The following is a 23451-nucleotide window of genomic DNA, read 5'->3' on the forward strand; positions in this document are numbered from 1 at the left end:
ACCAAGCACTTCAAAAGCTAAGGGAGTCCGATGACTCAGTTCTCACTGAGCTGATCTGGAAATAGCAGCAGTCTTGAAGGCCTTACCAAGGAGCGAAGGTCTGACACCAAAACTTCCTCAGCCGTGTGCCATGACCAGGCCCTTCTTTTGCTTACTTTAACCAGAGCATTTTCCAACAAAGATGTTGAGGGAACTATAACCATCAGGCTGTGCCAATGTGGTATGAGGGGAACATCTGCAGGAAACCTCAGCAATGATGCCTATGCCAAAAAAGCAATGGCGCTTCCTGTTGAGGAGGAAAGCAGAGAGGTCTGCTTTGAATTGATCCTACTCCCGAAAGGGCCATGTGTGAATATGGGAGCAGATTTCAGGTATCATACAGAAGTACATGGTTTATCTACCTGAAAATTCACAGACTTGAGTGATGTAATACACAGCCTTATTCTCTAGGCATCTGTCCTCCATAACTATCATCTCCCAAAAGAAAAGAGCGGCCCTCCTAGCATGCCATTTTTGGATGCAGTGCGTGGTAATTGAGCTGCTCGTCATCACCTGGACACGGAAGCGTTCACTGTGAGATTTGTCAGCCTTGTATTTTGAACAGCCTGAAAGTGTAACATGAACACAAAGCTTCTGCTCCCCTTGAGTCCCGGTCCTGCTCAACCTGGCCACCCAAGTGGGCTTCTCCATCCAGAGGGATGTATCCTATTCTGGAGGACGTGGGAGCTAAAGACACCAAGCCCTGAGATATTGGGAGAGAGTATGTATCTAAGGGACAATGACATTCTTGCTGAGCTGAAATAAGGCAATAAAGCACACAGGATGGAAGCATAGCTAGGAACACCTACAGCAGAGTTTGGCATGTGTTCAGTATCACGAAGGCAAAGAGTCAATACGCTCTATGAGAGAAAAATACCATTTCACTGTAGTAGTTGGCAGGGAGGTAGTCAGGGCAGACTGGAAACTCTGTAAGATCACCATGGGCCAGAAAGGTTCTGCAATTACCTTAGGAAAATGGAGACTACAGGTCAGAGAAATATTCTTTTGGAGTTCTTCAGAGAACATGCCCCAGCCCTCCAGCCCGAGCCCTCGTGTTGGAGGCTTTTGTCTGTGCAGTGCGTGGTGCCAAAACATCTGCCCCACAACATGCCACCTCTGGAACTGGATGCAGCCTCCGTGGCTTCCTGAACAAGCAGCTTTGCAACTGAAAGTCCTGAGCCCTCCTTGCTCTAGTCTTAAAAATACTGCAAGTGGAGCACTTCTTAACAGAAATTTGCCCACCTCTAAGATAGCAAACACAGAGAGGTTGTATAGAGGTTGAGAGGTGGAATTTGGAAGAAACACAAGAAAAGATAACCTTTGAAGAAGCTGGAGCAAAAGCATTTAAAGAATCTCATAGTCACCAAGTGCCTCGTTCCAAAAAGCAGCGAAGAGAAACTGAACTGGCAGTGGGCAAACTAGGTATGCACCCATGTGCTGGGCACAGGGGAGGACTGTACCGTACCCTTTATTGGTATTGCAAAAGGAGGAAGAAAGATCTCCTGTTTTAAAGACAGACAGACACATATGCGCATCCACAGTATGAGACTTTGTGGCTCATCAGTCAAAGAGGATAAAGATACTCGTGCAGAAACAAAGCATTTTCATGAAAAAAATCATTTAAAAACCACCTTTATACAAGGGCCAGTAGAAAACAAACAAAACAATAAATCATAGTGTTTTATTGGGTTCATCAAGTGTTAAGTTTGGTACTGACAAGCTATTCAAAATTCAAATACTTTTTTTCTTCTATTCACTCCACTTAAATAGGAATTGATGATACTACCTTGTACAGAACTGAAATACAAGTCAAAGTAAATTACCAGTATTAGTTATTTAGTTCTATCCCTGAATACCGCTTTTCTACCTACAAGAATTGATAGGCTTTCCCTTGACAAACATTCTGTCTCCTTTTCCCATACTCTTGACACTATTCTTTGCACAACACCGCTGGTGTACGTAGGCCTTTCCAGGTCTTTAAGCACTTTTTCCCTCCTCTGAGGGTTTTACAGCAGTAAGAAATCCATTTTGTGAGCCATAGGTGAACTGTTCTCAGTATCGATCCCTCTCTGCTTTTATTATTATCTGTGTTAGGAGAGCACTTTGGAGCTTTAGTCATGGACCAGCATCCCACTGCTCTAAGTGCGACATAAATACCAAAGGAAGCTCTCAGAGCTGAATGCAAGTAAGCATTAAGGGAAAAAATGGGTAAGAAAGCCCACAGGCCTTTCCAGTGTGGAATTCAGAGGCTTTGCAAGGACCTTCTGCACTTCAGTGGATTTCACCAAGTTTTTATTTCCATACCAAATATTCCTTTGTGCACAGTGGAACTTCTCACGTTTGTAGGCAGTGAATTACAGCATGGTCCTAAAAACTGTTGCTTTATGGCAGAGTGAAGAATTTCTTATCAAATCGGGACCTCATAAATGATCACTAGGTCTGATTTTTTTTTTTTTAGAAGGTAAATAAGTGACAAACAATAAAGCCATTGTCCACTAAGTACCATTCTTACACCAACAGCCTTTCATAATGACAGCAGCATCATAAAAGTGCTTTGATCTATGAAGGCTCAAATATCTTTGTTTCCTATTAACATAACTTTCTTTCCCAATGGAGCACAGAGCATTTCTGATAATGGCACTCTATTAGGATAATTAGAAAAAGATTGTTCAGCTCTATTTCTCCCTTAGAGCTCCCTGGCAAATTTCTCCTTTTGTGTCATTCAGATTTTCTACCCCAAATACCTCTGTCATAAGGAAAAAATTTAAAAGTTTCACATTTTATGGCTCAGAAGTTTAGGCTGCCAATATGATGTTAACCAGCCATTAAAAGATTCTGAAGAAGGACCCAGATTGAAAATTATGCCATCACCTTTTAAAAAACTAATAATTTTTTTTAATGTGAGCAAGATTTTCAATAACTATGTCATAGATCTTTTAATAAGGTAGCAGGAAAGTGCCCTGGGTTTATTTGCAAGGGAGGCATGAGAAAGCATTACAGGAAAAGCTTGCCCCAGGGGATTTGTGGGTGTAATATGACCAGAAGCAGAATTCGTACGACAGATGACAGATGGAGGAAGACACTTGCTAAGCGAGTATTCCCAGACATCCTATTGGAAACCTAGATTTCTTACTTTGGCTTGCCGTGCAATACTCGGGCTTTTGCCTCTTCCATCAGAGGTGTAGATCTGAGGTCACAGGCAGTTAGGGCCAGCTGAAGAAAGTCGGTCGTGTTTCACCAGGCACCTAGTGCCACCATGTGCCCAAGTGTGCCTCGCTGCCGTGGTGAAGCACGCACTTCCCTCTTCCCCTCTTCCGGAAAGCTCGTAAGGAATTTGAGGAAACTCCCTGGGCAGATTTTGGGAATTCTGGCAGAAGCAGTGGTCCCAGGCTCTCCCATGTTGGTGGTGGTGGAGATGGGCACAAGGCTGGCAATAGGAGCCCTTAAACTTCAATGGTTTTCCATCCAAAACACAGCATCCTTGATCAGCAAGATGGTTGCCACTCATGGCAAAACACTCTGAACTGCAGAAAGGAAATAATCAATGAAGAAATCAACTGATAAAACTGATCAAAGGGCTCCAGCATTATAAGATAAAAGAATCTCATCAGCCACACTGAGGAAAATGATGGCAGGAAAGCCAGAGGCATAGAAAACAGACCAAGCCGTTGTGGGAAAATGGGGACTAGGAAATCATGCACACATATTGTTTGGTGAATTAACGTGGACCAGACACAGTTCTTGATATGGTTTATGGACAAGACCACTCTATTTTGAGGGAAAGAGGGATTGGAGGGAGTGTAAGCATGTAGACCTCGATTATGCCCTGAGGGCAAAATAGCCCCAGACTGTTTAATTCACAGTACAGACGTAGCCACCGCGTCTAGAGGCATGAGTCGGGTTGTGTGCTGGTACTCCAGAGCCAGAGGAGCTCACAGAGCCAAGCACACCAGCCTGAGCCTCCTGGCTTTTTGCTGGATGGAGCTGGGGTCCTGGGAGTCCTGAGTGCCCAAACTGCTGAAGACAGGATCCTGATGCTTTTTCCTGAAGGCAGCAAGAGGCAGCAGCTGTCCGTACTTATGTCCGTACAGAAGAGTGGTCAGAAAATCAAGGAATCTAATTGTATTGGGACTTACTTTTGTTAATATCTGTGCATTTATTATTGTATAAAAGCACATGTTCCTGTTTGCTTCAGCTGTCTAAAATGGTAAGCTTTAAATCCTAAGTATTTGGAAGGCTGGAGATGGGAGAGGGATGTCCTGAACCTGTTGAAGTGTTACAGTTCCCAATTCCAAAATCGTAAGGGAGGTGGGACGTTAGAAAGCGTGCTGGAGAAGCCAAGAAAACTGTCAATACTGCAGCCCACTTTGACAGCAGCCTCCAACCTAAATACTGCAGCCCAGCAAGCGTACAGGTGGGCAAATTACAGCAGGGATGTATGACAAGAGACTTGCCCTTCTCAAAAGCAAAAATGTCCTAGATCGTACCACCATCTGCACACATTTGACTGCTCAGTCAAATTGGGATCTTCATTGCCACCACCACCACAGTTTCTATAAGCCATGTGGAAATATAATCACTTCATTAGGAAAGCATCCCCTCTTTCACCCTGCGTAACTGTTTACATACTTGTTCTTTAATCACTACGGTCCTGAGAAGGTTGACATTTCATGCTGGCTCAGGGGACCTGAAGGAAAAGAGATGTGAGCTGCACTGGAGGGCTTCAGCTGGAAGGGCACTCAGGCAGTGCCAGCAGCCCAGCTGCTGCCTCTTGCTGCCTTCTGGAAAAAGCATCAGGATCCTGTTAACAGCATGTTGAACTGTTAGCCTGTGCTCGAGTCCATATCTTGCCCCATCACACTAATACAACCAATGTTTCTGGAGTTTCTGGCACAAACCAGATGGTTCAGAGGGATAGGGTCCAGGGTTTAGGCTTAGCATCCTTAGCACTATATCCCAGGCAACCAGGTCAACTTCTGACTTTGCTTTGAGGCTTCCCAGTCCACTCCATTGCCCAATTGCCTGTGATCCAGCAAACACAAAAAACAATTTTGGATAAAGTCCAGTAGCCCATCAGCAGGTGCTTTGTGACTGGATCAAGGCTTCTTGACTCCAGTTTTCTATGGATGATTCTCTGTGCAGCTATTTGTCCCAATTATGATTTAGGACTTCCACCACATCAGAAATCAGAGTGTGTACAACACAGGGAATGAGCTCAGGTCCCGGCGTTGTACCTCCGTGTCCTCTACCCATCTACATGTTGGGTGAGAGAAGGCCAGGCTGAAACCATTTTCGTTGCTCCATTTCGGCAAATGCTTTTCATAATTTAAAGCCTCTGGACTGCTTAGTAGAATTGGACAGAGAAAAAGGCAGAAAGATATACAAATATAATAATCAAGCATAACCTTTGATCTAGGTTGATCTGATAAAGCCCTGGCACAGAGCCTTCAAAAACAACTCAACATAACACTCTGGAAAGATTATGCTGAACAAGTGATAAAAGCACAGGCTTTGTGTTCATTGGCACTTTACAGACCCTGACCCACTCACGTGCTGCTTTCAGACAAAAAAATTGACTTTTTGCCTCCCAGATGAATTCCACTGGTCATTTTCCTATCTCCCATCATGCAATTATAAATCCACTTACATTATTTATGGTGCGATATCTTTCTCTCTCCACACTATTCTCCAGACAATCCATCAGATGATACTGGGGCTTTACAACCAGAAAACAGGTGGAAGCAGGACTTCCTACTTGCCGAGCCAAAACTACTCCATTCAGAGGTGGTGCAGAAGCGCCACATGCCAGTCCCCCTGGACATTGCTCAGCTGGAGCAAACAGACCCACGATAAAAACAAGGAGCAGAAGTTCTTTGCCGTCTAAACAAGATTGTTGCCCATAATTCAGTCTTTGGCTTTATCCAAGTCTCCCACATTTGGCTCCTGACAATTTAGCAGAAAATATGCCATAGGTTGCTGGCTGAAAAATGTTTTAAGGACAAACTGCCTCTTTTTTCTGTATCCAGGGAGGAGGGAAAAGAAAGGGAAAAAAAAAACCCAACCCTTTCTCAGAGATAATTACTGTCATCAACCCATGCTTGCTTTTATAGTGTTGTCCAACTTCTGCTTAAAGAAAATACGCATCTACACAATATTCTTCCAGTTAGTGCCTTGTATAGTCAACAATGCTTTTATCACATATTTGTGCTGTAGGGGGCACAGTAACGCTCCATGAAAACCTTTGGTCTCAGATTGACAGGGAATGAATGCACCACAAAGACCACAAAATCCTCTGGGTAATAAAAAGCACATTATCTTCTGCAAATAGGCTGAGCCCTCGTCGGTGGACAGGGAATGCCAAATGTTGTGAACGACTGTTCCCAGTGTAGCACATGTATCTCAAAGCCCCAGTCTATATACTCCGAAGCTCATGGTAGGTTTCTGAGTCCATACTGGGTGCTCCTCCCAAAGACAGCATAGACTGTCCTATTGACTGGTGACACCAAAGGCTAGTTTGAGGCCCGGACACTGACCCCTCCAGGCTCCTTCTGTAGTAACAGAGAGACACAGGCTCCTCTAAGAGAATCATTCCAGTAGGGAGCCTAACTCCGATTCTTTAATGAGTGCCTCAGAGTACCCAGGTACATCAGAGTCCTCTGCCCACTACCTTCTGTTGGAGACTTTGGTTTAGGAGGCAGAGGTGTCTGTGCTGTCCATACAGTACTGGAGTATGCATCTGCCACAGAATCTGGTCTTGCTACACACATCTCCTGCACCCATCATCAAACCTTCAGCACGCCCTGCATTGGGGTCTTCAGGCATAGCCTCAGCTACCTTAAGGCTTTTGTGAATACCATCTTTTAAACCACTGAGTTTGTCCTCTCTATAGGCAGAGTTTTAGTTGATCCTCCCTCGATCACTTTACAGGAAAGATGGTATCATACCTGTAATCACAGGGTTTAGAGCCACTGCCCTTTTGAAAGCATGCTTCAGTCTTGTTGGTCTATCTAGGGCCACGTAAGGAACGCACTGCCACTCTTTCCTGCTGTCCCAACAAGAGATTAGACTAAGTTTGGCTTTTCTTGACTGTACAGAGATCCGAACAGTGGAGGTCTTGGTGGTAACCTTCCTACCAAAATCTATTCAACCACTCCTGGCAGAAAAAGGTGCCTTAGCACCTCTTCTAGAAGAGAAACGAAGTTCACACAAGGTTTCAGAGGGAAAAGGAAGCCTCAGGAGGGAAAGGTGAAAACTGATGGAAAAGGCAGATGTGAATACAGGGGGCAGGGGCTCAAAAATATGGGCTATTCCTGCATCACATCATCATAACTAAAACTTCCTCATGCAAGCTAGTAGGAGCAGTTCTTCTGCCTTCCTACTCATGCTGTATTAACTCTGGTCAACACAAGAGAAAACATCGTTGCCCTCAAGACCCGTACTTAGAAGTTCCCCAACCAACTTTCCTCAGCCACACAGTTTTCTCAAACTGACCAGAAAAGGGACTGACCTAACTACAAGGGTCACAAATGAGAGCCAGATTGACAGTTGTCACAAAAATAAAAAGCAGATATAGAAATCAATGAGAATTATCATCTCCAAGGGCAAACGTTCCTCACAAATCACCTGTGGCCATCACAAGCTGTGGTAGCAGTGAGAAATTAGTTAAAAATCATTCCCTTTTTCAAAGATGCAGAGTTTTCCCCAGCTCAGACTCTTTGAAGCAAGTCACTTATTCGACTGCATCACTGTATTTTCTCCGCTATTTTCTGCTAGACCGGGCCCTGCTGCCTGCACTGCCAGGCTTCTTCCTCTTTACTCCTTGTCAACACTTTACTGAGCCGTGATACCGTCACTTCTGCCAGTACCCCAGGTGCAGCACCGCAAACTTTATGATTGGATTTTATGCTCCCATTAACAGAGAGCAAACAGACACATAGATAATTCATTGCCAACGATTTTACAAGGTTAAGTTTCAGTTACAAGCCATACTCTGCCTTATTATCTGCTACTCAGGTAGGACAACAAGAAATAGTATAACGCAATAAAAAAGAAAAGTAGCAGTTAACGTCTATATCCTCTTTTAAGCCAAATTTTGATCTTGGGTTCCTTGCAAACGTTCAGCCACCTTACAGATAAGGATAAGCTAACACCCCTGCTCTGTTCTTCAGAGCAACAGATATCCCCTGGCATGAAATACTGACCGACTCTGGAGCACAGACCTTTTCTGCTCTCACCTCATTCCTGACCGCTCCCTAAAACCAGTGGTAGGATGACCCCCAGTCTCAGGTGAAACGGCGGGACGGGTAAGGACATCTGCTGGTTTGAGTCTGTATTCCTCAGCTAAGATACAGCTCCGTTTATTCCTATGCACTATAACTACCTCAGAAACCTACTTCGAATTTCTAAAGGATTTGAAAGATGCTGAAAAATTTTGAAGTCAATGCTGCTGCATCTTTGTTCGTACTCTATCCAAGCCTGTTAGGAGCATCGCCACATCTACAATTACACTCCCATTACAGGATAGAGATATAATTAGTATATCTTATATGTTAGATACGAGTAGGTAGAGATAGTCAACTAACAGTCTTTTCATTGGATACATAAGCCACAGATTTATTATCTTGTAACTAAATACTGCCGAGACATAGATGCTTACATTCAACTCAGAAACTATCTTTGAAATCTTTCAGATGCAAAGATGTGACACAGCAGCTAGCAAAATTATTGAAGTTATTTCCTTTTGAGGTTCCCAGCACCAAGGAAATGAGTTACTTTATTAGCCAGGTGCTGAAAGCTAGATTTTAAGAAACAACTGACAAAGAAACTCCATAAACATAAATGGGCTTGATTACATGCAGTTTGTTAAAAATTCTGTATTCTTAAAACAATGTAAATACCATGCATTGTCCCTATCCTACCAAAATCAACGTCAGTAAAGCAGCCTGTGATTTTCTGCGTGTCCTGGTTTCAGCTGGGGTAGAGTTAATTTTCCTCCTAGTAGCTGGGATAGTGCTGTGTTTTGGATTTAGTATGACAATAGTGTTGATAACACACTGATGTTTTAGTTGTTGCTAAGTAGTGCTTACCTAGTCAAGGACTTTTCAGCTTCCCATGCTCTGTCAGGCGCACAAGAAGTTGGGAGGGGGCACAGCCAGGACAGCTGATCCAAACTGGCCAAAGGGATATTCCATACCATATGATGTCATGCTCAGTATATAAGTTGGGGGGAGTTGGCCGGGGGGGCAGCAATCGCTGCTCGGGGACTGGCTGGGCTGGACTGGCGGGTGGTGAGCGGTTGCATCATGCATCACTTGCTTTGTATATTCTTTTATTATTATTATTATTATTATTGTTATTACTACTATTTACTTTCTTTATTTCAGTTATTAAACTGTTCTTATCTGAACCCACGAGTTTTCTTACTTTGATGCTTCCAATTCTCTCCCCCATCCCATCGGAGGGGGGGAGTGAGCAAATGGCTGTGTGGTGTTCAGTTGCCGGCTGGGGTTAAACCATGACACTGTGGATACACAAATGGTGTCCTTCAAACCAAGAGGATGGAGTTCAGTTTGTTCCACAACAGTTCAGGAAGCTAATGGCTGTCAGGGGAGAACAAAAGACAAAACCGAAGCACAGAAAGCTATCTAGCAGAGATGTGACCAGAGTCAGTCAACATAAAACTGCAAAGGGAAATGGGTTTCAGTTGCTTTGACTAGCTGACCATCACTTAGGAACCTTATATTTGAAATCTGAAGAAGTGTTACTACTGGGGAGAAATGACATTATTAATCAGATTGTGTTTCCATGTTCATACGGAAGAAGTCTGCTCATAATCCTAAAAAGCTGATCAGATGCACACATCCCTCAGCTGAATTGTTCCATGACATAAATTTGGGTGATCAGACTTCTCATTTATTCACACAAAACAGGAACTTCGTTGCTCTGCAATTCTGAATGACGTTTCATGAGACACGAAGTCAAATTACCTGTGAGGAGGAGGGGGCTTAGTTAGGGTCTGACCAGCTTAAGGAGAGATGCAGGTCCATGAGCGTTCTGGAGCCTTGGGGACATGACCTCATCCCACAGATGTAGTGATGGGCAAGTCGAGAATTAGTTTTTTTCTTCTATCAGAAAAGTCATTCAAGTCTATCCTATTAAGTACTTTACTTGATAATTTATTTTTATGATTTCCAAGATCTTGAGGTGGTCTTCTTTATGGACCAAAGGAAAAACAAAACCAGGCAATGTCTAAAATTGCTAGAAAAGAGCAGAAGAACTAACAGAGGGCCAGACCAAGCAGTTCTCAGGAACACAGAGAAACCAGCTTCTGCAAGGAAGAGATTTTTATTTTGTGATGATTTTCTTCCTTCTTTGATGATTTACCTGCTTCCAAGGGGCATCTTTCTGCGATTGCTGCCTGTTTATGGTGCCTGTTTCCTATCGCTCCTCCTCACTAGAGGCCAGAGTCTCTGACAGGCCTCTCTGAGTGAAGGGCTCCTCTGTTTTAATCATCGTGTGAGTCTCAGAGAGGAGAATTTCTCTAGAGATTTGCAGCTTCCAGATTTTGAAGAGTACAACCATGACAGCAACTGCAGTGACAAGGAAGAGTTTATATAACTTAAGGCCACATCAGGACCATCAATTGCTTCCTCAAACATGTCACAAGTGAATTTTCCTTGATCAAGGAAATTTCAACTTATCCGTACATTGCTATCCATACATTGCTAGGAGTAACGTGCTCATGATCATTAACTCTACTGGGGTAACTGCACCTCTGTAACACTCATCATGGTTTGCAATTTTAAAACAGTCCAGCTCAAGAGTGCTCCAAGTCTGATCACTTCTGCTTGTCTCAGGAAGGCTTCCTTTGACGCTTGCTACATACCTAGAATTTGGGGCAAGGGGGTGAAGGGGGAGGGTTCAATCTGCTATGGTTAGTAAGCAAAATATAGACGTGCGTATGGTTTTTTAAAATAAAGTAAAATAGGATGCTAGGTAGTTCATCAGTTTTCTCAGATAAATACAGATTATGCCATCAGCAACAGGTGGCATGGAAATTCCAGCAATTTTGTCTGGCATGGATAGTCTTTCCAGCAATAAGGGCTGAAGAACAGGCAAAAATTTCAGAGTATTTTGACATCTACTTACAGAGATTTGGCCGCTATATTTATCAAATGCTAGAGTAAAGGGTTATCATCAGCAGATGAAGAACTGGCAGAACGAGGAAGAAATGGCAGCAAGGAAGACCTCTGCTATTTCTCATTGGATTTGTTTCTCACCACGTAGTTGTTGTTCAGACCCTTAGGACTGGAAAACAATGATTAATCCTTCAAAGGATTTTAATCCCAGGCCGTAGGTGATAATTACAGAGAATCTTCAAGGCTGGGTAAGATTTTTGGTGACATTTATAAAAGCCTGGAGAAAAAAAAGGAGCTAATGCTTTCTGATTAGACAGAAATGCACCCAGTCTTTCATTGTCAACACAATCTCAACCTTGGGTATTGTGGAATTGGTTCCAAGCATCCAACCGGACACGGTATACATACAGGACAGTACCACAGCCCAATGAACGTACAGAGCTGTACTGTGCTCTTCAGGAAAGCTGGAGGATGTGGAAGTTTTCACTGCCCCTTTTCACTTAGCTCCTCTGAAGGTGATGTGAATTTCTAATGTTTGGTGGGGTGTTGTCACTTTGAGAAGATAACTACTCCTTTGAGTGAACGAGCACGGAGGGCAGCACCAGCACAGATGCACAAGCAATATGCCTGAAGGATTTTGAGAGCAAGCCAATTCTACACCTGACCCTCACAGATACGAGGCAGGGTCTCAACCACCTGCCGTACAAGATCCTTAGTCTTCTCGATTTAAACCATTAATTTTTTTGTTTCTGCCAATCACCTAAAAAAACCCCTAAAATACAACTTTCATTGAAGGCCATGGTTACCTCCAGAAAGAATAAAGCTGGGCAGGAAGCGTCTATCAGTAACTGCAATTCCTGTAGTGACTATATAAAACAAAGGGTGTGCAGTGGGAGAACACCTCAATAAAAGCACTAAAGAAATCCTATAAGCTCTTAAGCTACACTAAGGTAAGAAGTATTTACAAATGAAGTTAGTCAAGTGCAAAAGATCACATGCTCACAGCTCTGTCTCAGCCAGGGATGGTAGGAAAGAACCTAGATTGCTGGCCTGGCTCCACCCTTTTTGCCCTTGACTAAAGGAGCATGAAGGCCATTAGGGGCCCGGTGCAGCTGATTAGCCAAAGGCAGTGAAAGCACACAGATTTAATGTACACCAGGAATGTACATGACAGAATCACAGAATGGTTAAGGCTGGAAGGGGCCTCTGGAGGTCATATGGTCCAACCCCCTGCCCAAGCAGGGCCACCTAGAGCCAGTTGCCCAGGACCATGTCCAGGCAGCTTTTGAATGTCTTCAAGGACGGAGACTCCACCACCTGTCTGGCCAACCTGTGCCAGTGCTTGGTCACTTTCACAGTAAAAAAGTGTTTCCTGATATTCAGCCAAAACCTCCTATGTTGCATCTAGTCCTGTCACCGGGCACCACTAAGAAGAGCTTGGCTCCATCCTCTTTATACCCTCCTTTTGTACACATTGATAAGATCTTCCCCCGAGCCTTCTTCAGGCTGAAGACTCCCAGCTCTTGCAGCCTTTCCTTGTATGTGAGGTGCTCCAGTCCCTTAATTATCTTTGTGGCCGTTCAGTGGGCTCTTTCTAGTAGCTCCATACCTCTCTGGTACTGGGGAACCAGAGCTGGACACATCACTCCAGGTGTAGCCTCATCAGTGCTGAGGAGAAGGATCACCTCCCTCGACCTGCTGGCAATGCTCTTCCTAATGGAGTACAGGAGGCTGTTGGCTGCTTTGGGAACATTGCTGGCTCATGTTCAACTTGGTGTCCACCAGGACCCCCACGTCTTTTTCTACAAAGCTGCTTTCCAGCCTGTACTGGTGCCTGGGGTTACTTCTCCCCAGGCGCAGGACTTTGCACTTCCCTTTGTTGAACTTCACGAGGTTCCTGTCGGCCCATTTCTCCAGCCTGTCGAGGTCTGTCTGGATGGCAGCATGACCCTCTGGCATAGCAGTCACGCCTCACAGTTTTGTGTCATCAGCAAATGTGCTGTGGGTACACCCTGCCCCATCATCCAGATCATTAATGAAGATGTTAAACAGGACTGGACCCAGTACTGACCCCTGGGCTACACCACTAGTGACTGACCTCCAACTAGACTTTCTACGAGCGATCACCTCTGGGCCCAGCTGTTGAGCCAGTCTGCTCATCCAGTCCATACTTGATCAGCTTCTCTATGAGGATGGCATACCACGGCTTCCATGGCATCCCATGACTACTGTCCATGGAAGAACTCTGCATCTTCCCCCCCACATACTCCTGCGAGTCTGGCTTCCTTACAGACACCTAACTTGGTAAGAGAGTGACATCACACTGGCTGTTAAGTGGGTTGTCAGATATGAGAAAAATTGGTTATGAAATCTTTAATATCCAATACCAGCATGTCCTATTCTTTATGTGGTTACATTTTTTGGTATCTTTGCAGTTTTATATAACCCAACCAGGAAAAACTATCAATAAATTAATGAGTTAAGCCAAGGCTTTGTTTTCCTTCCCTTCACTCCTTGCTCAAGGCTTGTAATCTTGATAGAAAAGATGAAAAAAGCTTGTTCCTCTCTTCACAGTATGTCCTAGAAGTATAAAAAGGGGAAGATAAAGCAGCTCAAGAATCTACCATCAAAACACAGAATGCAATTCATGCGGGAATAGCATTAACTCAGCACTACGAGCAGAAATAAAAACCAACTAGGTACAAGTATATGACCAACAACTGCAATTCAAAAGCCTGGAAGCTGTTGCAAAACAACCTGCTAGATGTGGAGGCCAACAGCTAGGAGTTAAAGCATCTTACTGACATCTGATGTGGGGTTAAGAACTAGACCTTATAAGAAAGACGGAGACATTTTACCAAGGTCTGTAGTGTCGGGACAAGGGGCAATCGTTTTAAACTGAAAGAGGGTAGGTTTAGACTGGACATAAGGAAGAAATTTTTTGCAGTGAGGGTGGTGAGACACTGGAACAGGTTTCCGAGAGAAGTTGTGGATGCCCCATCGTTGGAAGTGTTCAAGGTCAGGCTGGACGAGGCTTTGAACAACCTGATCTAGTGAAAGATGTCCCTGCCCATGGGGACATCAGTCTACTCGGCTAACTAGGGATTTGCATCAGATCAGAGCCCATCCCCTTTCTGCACCCAGGTACCAATACCCAATGTTCAGAGCCGATAAACCCATGGCACAGTTACCCAGAACGACTGTATTCAACACCAGCGTAGCCATCTCTGCGTCTCCTAATACAGCCCAGTGTTTCAGAACAGCACTAATTGTATAAATGTTAATGATGGAAATCCTGTTTATTGATGGGTCTGCTTTCTTAGTTGAAGGCTGCTTAGCTTTGAGACACTGATCAGTTGAGACCTTCGAGAAAAATTCCTTCTTTTCTGAAACCCAGAGAAAAGCAAGGGCTCACAAGCAGCCTCAAGCTCACAGCAAAGCCAGTTGTTCAGAGGAACCTCAAAAAAGTGAAACAGAGAAGAGGTGGGGATAACTCAACACCCGACAATGCTTCGCTCCAAGAAAACCTGAAGAGTGGAATTGAAGCTATGAGGAACCTTAGAACATGCACTGCTAAAAAAAAGCTGTTGTGAATCATGCCTGATGTTAAAGAGTAGATGCTCCCTATACTCTTTACAAGGCAACTCCTCATGGAATCTTTCTTCCTGTTTTTTCATTTGACTTACTCACTGCTCCCTTTCTCCTTTCCCCTTGCAAAAGTTTAAGAAACTTGCAGATGAATTGGAGAATCATGTAAGTAGAGGGAAACGGACACGACACGGTTCTGCCTCACAATCCCAGGCAGCAACAACAACTCGAGGCTTTTCTCATTTTTACACTTTGGATAACAGGAGGCACAAGGGCCCCCAAACACAAGAACCGTGACGAAAGTGAAATTAATATAATTCAATGAAAACAAGCTACTTATGGAAGCACAGAAAAGAAGAGCTTGTAAGTCACAGTGTGAAAACTCCGTTTTGTCTCATTTACAGATGGTCAAGTAGGCCCCCAGGTAGCGACCTCTAATTGTAGGAATGTAAGAGCACCAGCTGTCCACCGTGTTCAGGAGAACGCCAAGACTGACAGGAGGTAGCAGGGCAGCTGGCAACAGCTAACGCTAATTGCAAGCTTGACAGTGCATGAAGCTTCTTGCAGAACTACAGTGCTCTTCTGAAGAGCTTCCAAAAGCTCAGCAGCAGAACAAGCAATGCCCAGCCGACACCTATAGCATGCCGATGTGTACTGCTGTGACAGTACTGTTGAAGTTTACCTACTGCTCGTGTCTTATCCCAAAACTTAAAAAAATTATAGTAAAAGACAAGTCTCGGGTATCTCAGAAAGGTTAAGACTACCATAAGCCTTTCTGTGTAACTTTCTTACCTAAACCATTCTTTAAAACCTTTCTGCTTACCTCCCCTTCTTGCTTCCCTCTACACTTACTTTCCAGCATGCCTTCACCTTGTAGTTGTGGAAGGCATATCTATAAAAAAGCTAGGTTAAAATTGAACTTTTGTAAGAAGTAAACAGCATGTTTGTGAGAAGTAAACAGCATGCCAGCCCATAAATTCATCATTGTCTTGATGAGCACTAAAATGACTAATACTGAAAGAGATTATCTTCATGTAGGTCTTCACTGAATGTACTAAACAAAACGAACAATGAATAATTTCCATTTATTTTTCTTCCTAATAAATGCAGCTGAATGTTTTTTTCATATTGTTGTGTCTTTGCAATAGCCAGGAAATGAAAAACACTGCAGTGGAAGTGGTTTGGTGCAGTATTAGTAAAGACCCAGACTTTGTTTCCAGAAAAACTTACAACTAAAGGCCAAATAACCAGATCACTATTCATAAAGTAGCCATTCTGAGCATAGAACAAGTAGCAGCATAGTTTTATGTTAAAAATTACTGTGCTTTCCTGCTAAAGTTATTTTTCCACTTAAGCAGCTAGTATTTTGCTCGATTGACTGGAGTTATCCTTTCTTACCAGTTATTCACCACTATGGAACCTGAACTTTATTTCTTGTAAAACAGAAGCCCTCAGGAGAGATGACTAATTTAAAAGACTAATATGTAGATTAATTTAAGACCCTTGGTTAAATTTCATTCTTCCTGGTGATGAATTAAAGAAGTTTTGCAAATGACAGAAAGAAACCACCTTGTTTGTTTCTTAAGCGGAATGCCCTCTTTGTAACTACCGGAATACCAGAGCATGGAAAAGATTCAATGGCAACTGCAGGCCTGTGGAAGCACCAAATCCTTCCTGGCAGTTCTGGATTATCCAGCAGTGCATTTTATTTCTTGCTTGGTGAAAAAAAGTGCTTGTGCTGCTCTAAAGACTATACAGCTTCCTCGTACTTCTTCATTCCAGCTCCTCAATGAACAATTCCCATTATGATTAGCCACTTTCACATACCATCAAGCCAAGCAAAATTAAGTCAAAAGGCCACATATAAACCAGGAGTATTTTAATTAAAACAATATGGATTAAGGCCAATGGAAGACAGAACATTGTGGGTTTTTGGTTCCCCCTCCCCTTATCTCCACGTATGTAAGAAGCCATTGAGGCAGAGTACCTACAATTAATCCTTGATGAAAATTTAAAGCTTAAGGTCTCCTTCGAAAGAGACACTAGGCTTTTTGTTATAAAGTCACTGTATAGCAAGGCAAGAAAGGTAACAAAGCAAAAGACCTAAGTGTAAGACAAGCCCAAGCTAGGGAATGTGTAAGACAGCATTAAAAGCACTGTAAACCTTGACAGTGTTAAGCTCTTCTGTTTTTAACAGCGGAATATGTAAAATGGTATGCCACTAAAATAAATACTGCGGGTTTAGGTGTTGCTGCAGAAAAATATCAACTGTTTATCAGCTAAGTTTTAAAGACAAATTTTGAAAAGATATTTGGGCAACGTGTGTAAGCCGGCATTTACCATACTTGAGGGGTTTCTAATAAAAAAATGAAATACTGCACTTTTATGGTCTACATCTTTTTCAGAAGTAGTTTGAAGAAATGGGGATACCTCTCTACTACAATGAAGAATAGGTTTGAGCCAGCTTTTCTGATACTGGTTGTGTAGTCTGCAGGAAAACCTGGCCATTAAAGTGGGCATTTGAAGTTTTACTTATTTTATAATTCATGCTTAAATATAAGAGTTGTCTAAAAGGACCTGAGATGCAGAATCACTCTCCTTTCCCCTAGATGAAAACCATTATTTCCCACTTTTCTCTCCTTTAAGAGAGCTGCTTCATGTGTAACTTCAGATAATACAAGGGTTTTGAAAGTTACTGGAAGTTCTACGTCACAGACCGCTTTGCCTTATTCTCAAACATGAAGACCACTCGTTCACTGTCTTCATGGCATCTTCATAAATCACCTATGCAAAGGTACTACAACCATCTTCTTACATGATTTGGCACAGATGGAAACACAGGTGGAAAGCCAACCTCATGTGAACAGCCCCATCACTGGTTCAGTGGGCTGTCAGTATCTCTCTGCAGTGTACGCGTAGTGACTTCGGAAAGTGGGCCTCGTTTCATTGAAGGTGAAAAGGACAAAATATAAAATGTACTTTCCATTACTGAAGTGGTATTATTGACAGGAATAGTTGTTAGGGGACAAACATTTGTGTACCTGAGGCAAGAGGAGGAAAAAACCCATTGAGACGTAATTATTCTACATCCACAATAGGTAGTTCAACCACATTCGCCTACCTTTTGATCAAAATAACAAAAGACAACGGATTTTTTTTTAAAAGGTCAGCTTGTATTGAAAATACCTCTGTAAAACCACCTGTAATACTACAAGGTAGTACCAATACAAAACAGATCAATATTAACTCTCTTTAAACTGTTAAACTTTATTATAAATTAAAATTTCTTTACAAAAAATTGCACATAATTGACCACTCTTAGGTTCTGATGCACTGGCATTTGCAATAGTTTCTTTAATCTTCAAGTTTAATAGTCTCTGCCGTGAGTCCAATGCAGAAAAGGGCAGTAAGCAACCCTCTTAGAGCCTTCAAGTGCAAGAAGCATACTTGTGGCCACGGCAGTTACACCTTCCTTAAGAGCGGCTGCTTTTGTTTTAAATCCTGTAATGAAAAAGTCTCAAAAAAGGTTTAAAAAAGGAAAAACCCAAAATGGACTACTTGCTTTTTATACTGTAAACACAGCCCAGTAAATTAATCCCAAACACAGATCTCTCAGGCATCAGCGAGAGTGTCAAGTGAATCAGGAACAGCAAAACAAAGAAAACAGAAAATAAAAAGAAAACATAAAAAAATAATGTCTGTCATTTTGATTAACTATACTTACGTAGATGACGTTATGAGAATCTGGCAGGGCCCAGAAGCAAGGCCAGACAGGGAGTTCATTTTTCCAGAGGAGGGTCATGTTAATTGTTTCCAGGTTCAAGGAAAGCAGATTGGAGACTTGATATGCTCAGCAATACTCATCTGCCTTACACAGACCTTAGGCATAGATCAGCCTGAAGAATCATTCAACTGATTTTGGCATTTAATAGGACTTATGGCTGACCGTACCCAGCGTTCAGTGATTCTTGCTTTCTGTTCTGTAAGTGTTTAAATTTAAAAGCTCATCTAGGCTGACTCCAACCTCTTGGCACTTGGAAACTAGTTTTCTCAGGTTATCAGTTTTACCTCCTCCTGATGCTTCAAACAAGAGTTGCTGTAAGAGATGGGGAAGCAGATATAAGATTTAGCCACAGCTTGAGCATCACCACATCTATGGATATGGGATATGCAGAAAATTTATATGAAACCTCAAACTGAATCATAAGGAGAAAACATTACATCTTTCCACAGTGTTGCACATAGAGGTAACTTCTGAAGGGCTCTCTGATATAAATGATGGACCTGTAAAATAAAAACAAGTATTAAAAGTCAGCACAATTTCGTGGACTCAAAATGAGTGATTTGAAGCACAAAAAAACTCTTGCAATAATTTTAAAAATCTGTTTTTAAAAAAGTTTCAAAGTCAAGCATTAAATTGCTACTAAAAGCAAAGGCAAGTTTATGTCTGACCTTAATTCTGACCCGTGTATGCACATGGTTAATTACATGAGGACATTCTACTTTTCTTCACAAGACTCTTGCCTCATTCATTGCACAGGATGGAACACACTCAGGGAATGAAGCAGCTTACTGAATATTTCTCTTTCACCACTCAATATGTAGTCTCAAGGTCTTGCTTATTGCATACCATCCCAACCCTGCAATGAAAATAACTGTTTCATAGGCTTTTTTCCTTCAGCATCTATCTATCTGTGCTTTAACAATCAGTCTTTGCAACTCTCTAAAAAGAAAAAAATGGTTTTACCATTTTATGGTTGGAAATTAGAGGACCAAAATGTTTAATGCAAGTATGTATTCAAGTCTCCTTCAACTACTGGTATCTAAAGTACCAACTTTAATCAGAGAGTCATTAGGGGAAGTACTTGTTGGCATTTTAAATACTCGTACCCATTCTTATATTCTTTTAGCAAACCTTTACATGACCTGCTGAAGGGATTAAATGACGGGTTCTCCAGGAAACAGGAAATCCAGAATCTGAATCACAATTCAATTTTAAACAACATCCTACTTGTTTACTAGAAAATCCGGTTATCTGGAACAGTCACTGATTTGCATAAACAGTTGTAAGTGCTCACTACATCCCAAACTAAGCACCCCCCAAAAAACCCAACTGCATGTGCCTACTTAAGTGATTTTACTCCACACCATATAGTTAGTCAGGTGGTTGCAGAAGAAAACCACAAGATTTCTTCTGGGTGTAATCCAGCTACAATGTTTTACATATGCCTTCATTCTAATTGGTTCATTTTCTTTAAGGACCCTCTTTTTGATTCATTTGAAATCTATTTTTCTAACTTTCTAACCAAACAAAGCAGGGATCTTTTAAGTCACCAGCCTCACTATAGGCAGTGGCTTGCAATATAGTCCATCTAATACAATGACTGAAGCAGGGATCTGCGCCTAATTACAGATTACACCAAACCATCAACATGGAGACAGAATTAAGGTTGAATAGGCAACCATGCCTTTGATATCTCCTGACTTTGAACTATTTGATCTTACAAACCAAATAACTCTGCTTGGGGGGTGTTCTTTTTAAACGTTCTAGGAGACAGTAAAAAAGGAAAGAAAATATTTCATATGTGAGTCTAACAATAGCCATGCTACCCATTATGGATCAGTTAAAGCTTTAAAACAGTTTCAAAAGAAAGACTACTGACAGAAAAGAAGGATGCTGAGCATCAGCCTCTACAAGAATGACACAAAACAATATACAAGACAGAAGTAGCTCACAAACAAGTGGTGAGTCACAAACCCAGGGCCTCGTGATCCCCCCAATACACAGCATCTTTCCACAGGCAGAAGAATATTTTGAAGGTGACAGCAACAATACCAGGAAGATCCACTCTATTTGAGCTGAAAAGTGACTCAGCTGCTGTGCCAAAAACCTCTTGTATTTGTATATAGAGTGAGAAAAATACTTCCTTCCCCAAAGTACCAATGAGTAAACTTCTTTTTTTTTTTGGAGGAAAAGAACTGATGTCTTTGGTGGAGTCAGGAACTACTCAAATTCTCTACATACATTGGCTTGGCAGACCCACCCTTCCAACTACTAGTAAAGATAGTCGTTAGCATCTTCCAGCACAACAGTCCTTCTTTCCCTCTACTGTATTTTAAGTGCTAGCAATCTCCTCTAGGTAAAAAAAAAAAAACAACCAACAAAAAAACAACCCACAAACAAAACCAACACACCACCAAACACAAAAGTGGGAGAAGAATACAGCCCCCCCAGTAAGGGAAAGATACACACAAACAGTATGCACAAGTACTCATGATATAATCCGTTCTACCTTGATTGCCAAAGGTATTTCTCACACTTGAGGCAAATGCTTCGGTGTTTATACATAAAGTATTTCAACTATCTAGAAATCTTGGGTTTAAGAGATGACCATTGCTTTGCATAAAGCCAAAGTATGAAAAGTTTTACATGATTTTATAATTACTCATTTTAGTAAGCTGTGTTGACTTACTTCTCTTTGTCCCATTAGAAAGCACTCGGCAGCAATGGCTCTGAGGAAAAGAAATATATAAAAATATTTATTCTTGAATGATTTTAAATGCCATTAATGGCAGAATACTGACTGTGGAATGGAATTACAAATTCCTTGAGAAGAAACTGACTAACTTCCAATGACGTTAATCTACAGTGAAAAGATAAAAATAGCCATTTTTTAAAAACAACCTTACATGAGCAAGACATTTCAGTGGTTCCCCATTATGAACAAACACTGAAGAAAAAGATCAGTTCAGCATCACTGGATAATGGAGATTACTGCTATTGTGATATATAAAGGGGAGGGTAGAGAGGGGGAGACAGAAGTCAATAGTTGAATTAAAAAGGCAACTTGTAAATACATCATTCATATTTATCTGCATAATATCCATTCACATAAGTTTCCCCAAGAGGGAAATTCCATTTCTCATTTGAAAGAAGTGACAGTACATCTGTCTGTTGTAACAAACAGTTACTGTTTAAACAACAAGCTAATGAAAGAGAGACTTCCAGTACAAGCCCAACTGGAAGGACGTTTCAGATTTACCTTTGTGATGTAAACCTTATAAACAAAAGCAATATCTATGAAAACAGATGTATGACTGTTGCATTACATTTTCCAGATGGCCACGCATGTTGGGATATTATATGTAAACATCTTGGCTTGCAGTTTCAGAATTTGAACATTGCTCTCCTCCCAGTATCGCAGAAGCAGTCTGTAAAAGGCATTCATGAGAAAGGAACACTGCTCTAATCACTGGAAACAGAAAAGCAATCCAAAGATACAAACACATTACACAAAATAGATTATACCTAATCTGAGTCAAGAGTTGCAAGTAGAAAAAAAACCCAAACCACCATACACAATATTGACTGAACATGCTCTCAGAACAAAACAAAAAAGATACGCTTTCAGAGAATAACTAAGTGTGAAATCAGAGAGAAAATATGAGCTTGGCACATTACAAGATCCATTTTTAGCATGCACAAGGTAACTGTATATTTGAAAGGAGGCTAATTAGTTTTATAGTCACGTGGCTAGGAGATACTGTGCAGTCAGTTCTGCTCACCTATTTCATGTAGTATCAACATTGTCTAAGGAAGCTGCAAGTTCCATCTAGACAGAATCGCAACTTGGTTTAAAATGCACCATTCAACTTCAAGTGCCAAAGGCAATTGTGTCGTACTCTCCCCATGCCCCCAACCACACACATTTATTTTAAGTCTTGCTTTGAATTCTTTGGGGTCACTGTTGATGATGAACAGTAAGCGTTTGGGGACTTTTCAAAATTATTCAATCAAATGTTCATGAGTTCACTGCAGTTGAATACAGACTCTCTAATCCTGGAAGAGTACATTTTGAAATACTGTTCAAGTAAGTATCAGTGCAGTGCTTACATTGATCGTTTTTGTTTCCTAAAAGATTTTTTCAAAATTAAGAATGGTTATCTTTGCTAAATAAATGTCAAGTTAAGCCTTAAGGTAGCACTGTTATACACTGCTGTATCCATTTTTATTTATTCTATGCTAGCACTACACTTTTAATAGATCATTAAGTAACAACAAGATTTTAATACATATCTGACATTCCTCTACACACTTGAAATTTTGACCATTTGTACTCATCATGTACAATGCAGAGTTAATTCCTGTATAATTATAACCTTTCTGTAGATAGAACAGAACCCTGTCAAATACAAAAAGATTGAGATGATGTCAGAAGGCACAATATGCCTCAAGCAACATGCAATAATAGAGGAAGAGTTTTACTTTTGTAGTAGAAAGCAAATCATGCATGTCTTGCACAAAAAGCAGTAGTTATGTTAACCAGCTGTTTGTCTTGATTACAAGTATTTTTACATACCTCAGTGCAAGTCCAGGATTAGCGGGCATGGTAGAACAAAACCGTTCCAAGGTTTTGGAATGTTGAGATTTTGGAATGCAGCTCAAATAAAAAAGAATTACCTGTAGAATTTGAATTATAAACATTAATCCACTCTATAGCTGCCTAATTTTGCTAAGAATAATGGAATGACAAACTATGAACATTGTGACTAAAGTGAGTTACCCCCTACAAACCTTATCAACCACAAACCTTATCCCTCAAGGGTACAGAAATCAATTTGTGTAATAAAAAGTTAGTGTCAAGTTGCTAACACCACATATTTTAGTCCTTCTAGCCTGCATTTA

General features: G+C 41.6%; 1 protein-coding gene across 5 annotated transcripts in view; it reads right to left on the minus strand.

Annotated features, from left to right (window-relative positions):
- Positions 1–3541: 3541 nt before the first annotated feature.
- ZFC3H1 (zinc finger C3H1-type containing) overlaps positions 3542–23451 on the minus strand; it is a 60143-nt gene continuing 40233 nt past the window's right edge. For 3 of the 5 annotated variants that reach the window (XM_075150009.1, XM_075150026.1, XM_075150036.1), the window contains 5 exons: positions 23126–23226; positions 21876–21977; positions 21239–21278; positions 18987–19049; positions 18008–18861 (listed from right to left, as the gene is read on the minus strand). In XM_075150009.1, the coding sequence (XP_075006110.1) occupies positions 18724–18861; positions 18987–19049; positions 21239–21278; positions 21876–21977; positions 23126–23226 (444 nt within the window). In that variant the 3' untranslated portion in view covers positions 18008–18723. Of the gene's footprint in view, positions 3564–10435; positions 10629–18007; positions 18862–18986; positions 19050–21238; positions 21279–21875; positions 21978–23125; positions 23227–23451 lie in introns of those variants that run through there. The other 2 variants (XR_012673592.1, XR_012673591.1) reach the window with 2 other exon arrangements.

This window comes from Calonectris borealis, chromosome 1 (genome assembly GCF_964195595.1).
Source record: "Calonectris borealis chromosome 1, bCalBor7.hap1.2, whole genome shotgun sequence".
Taxonomy (NCBI): domain Eukaryota; kingdom Metazoa; phylum Chordata; class Aves; order Procellariiformes; family Procellariidae; genus Calonectris; species Calonectris borealis.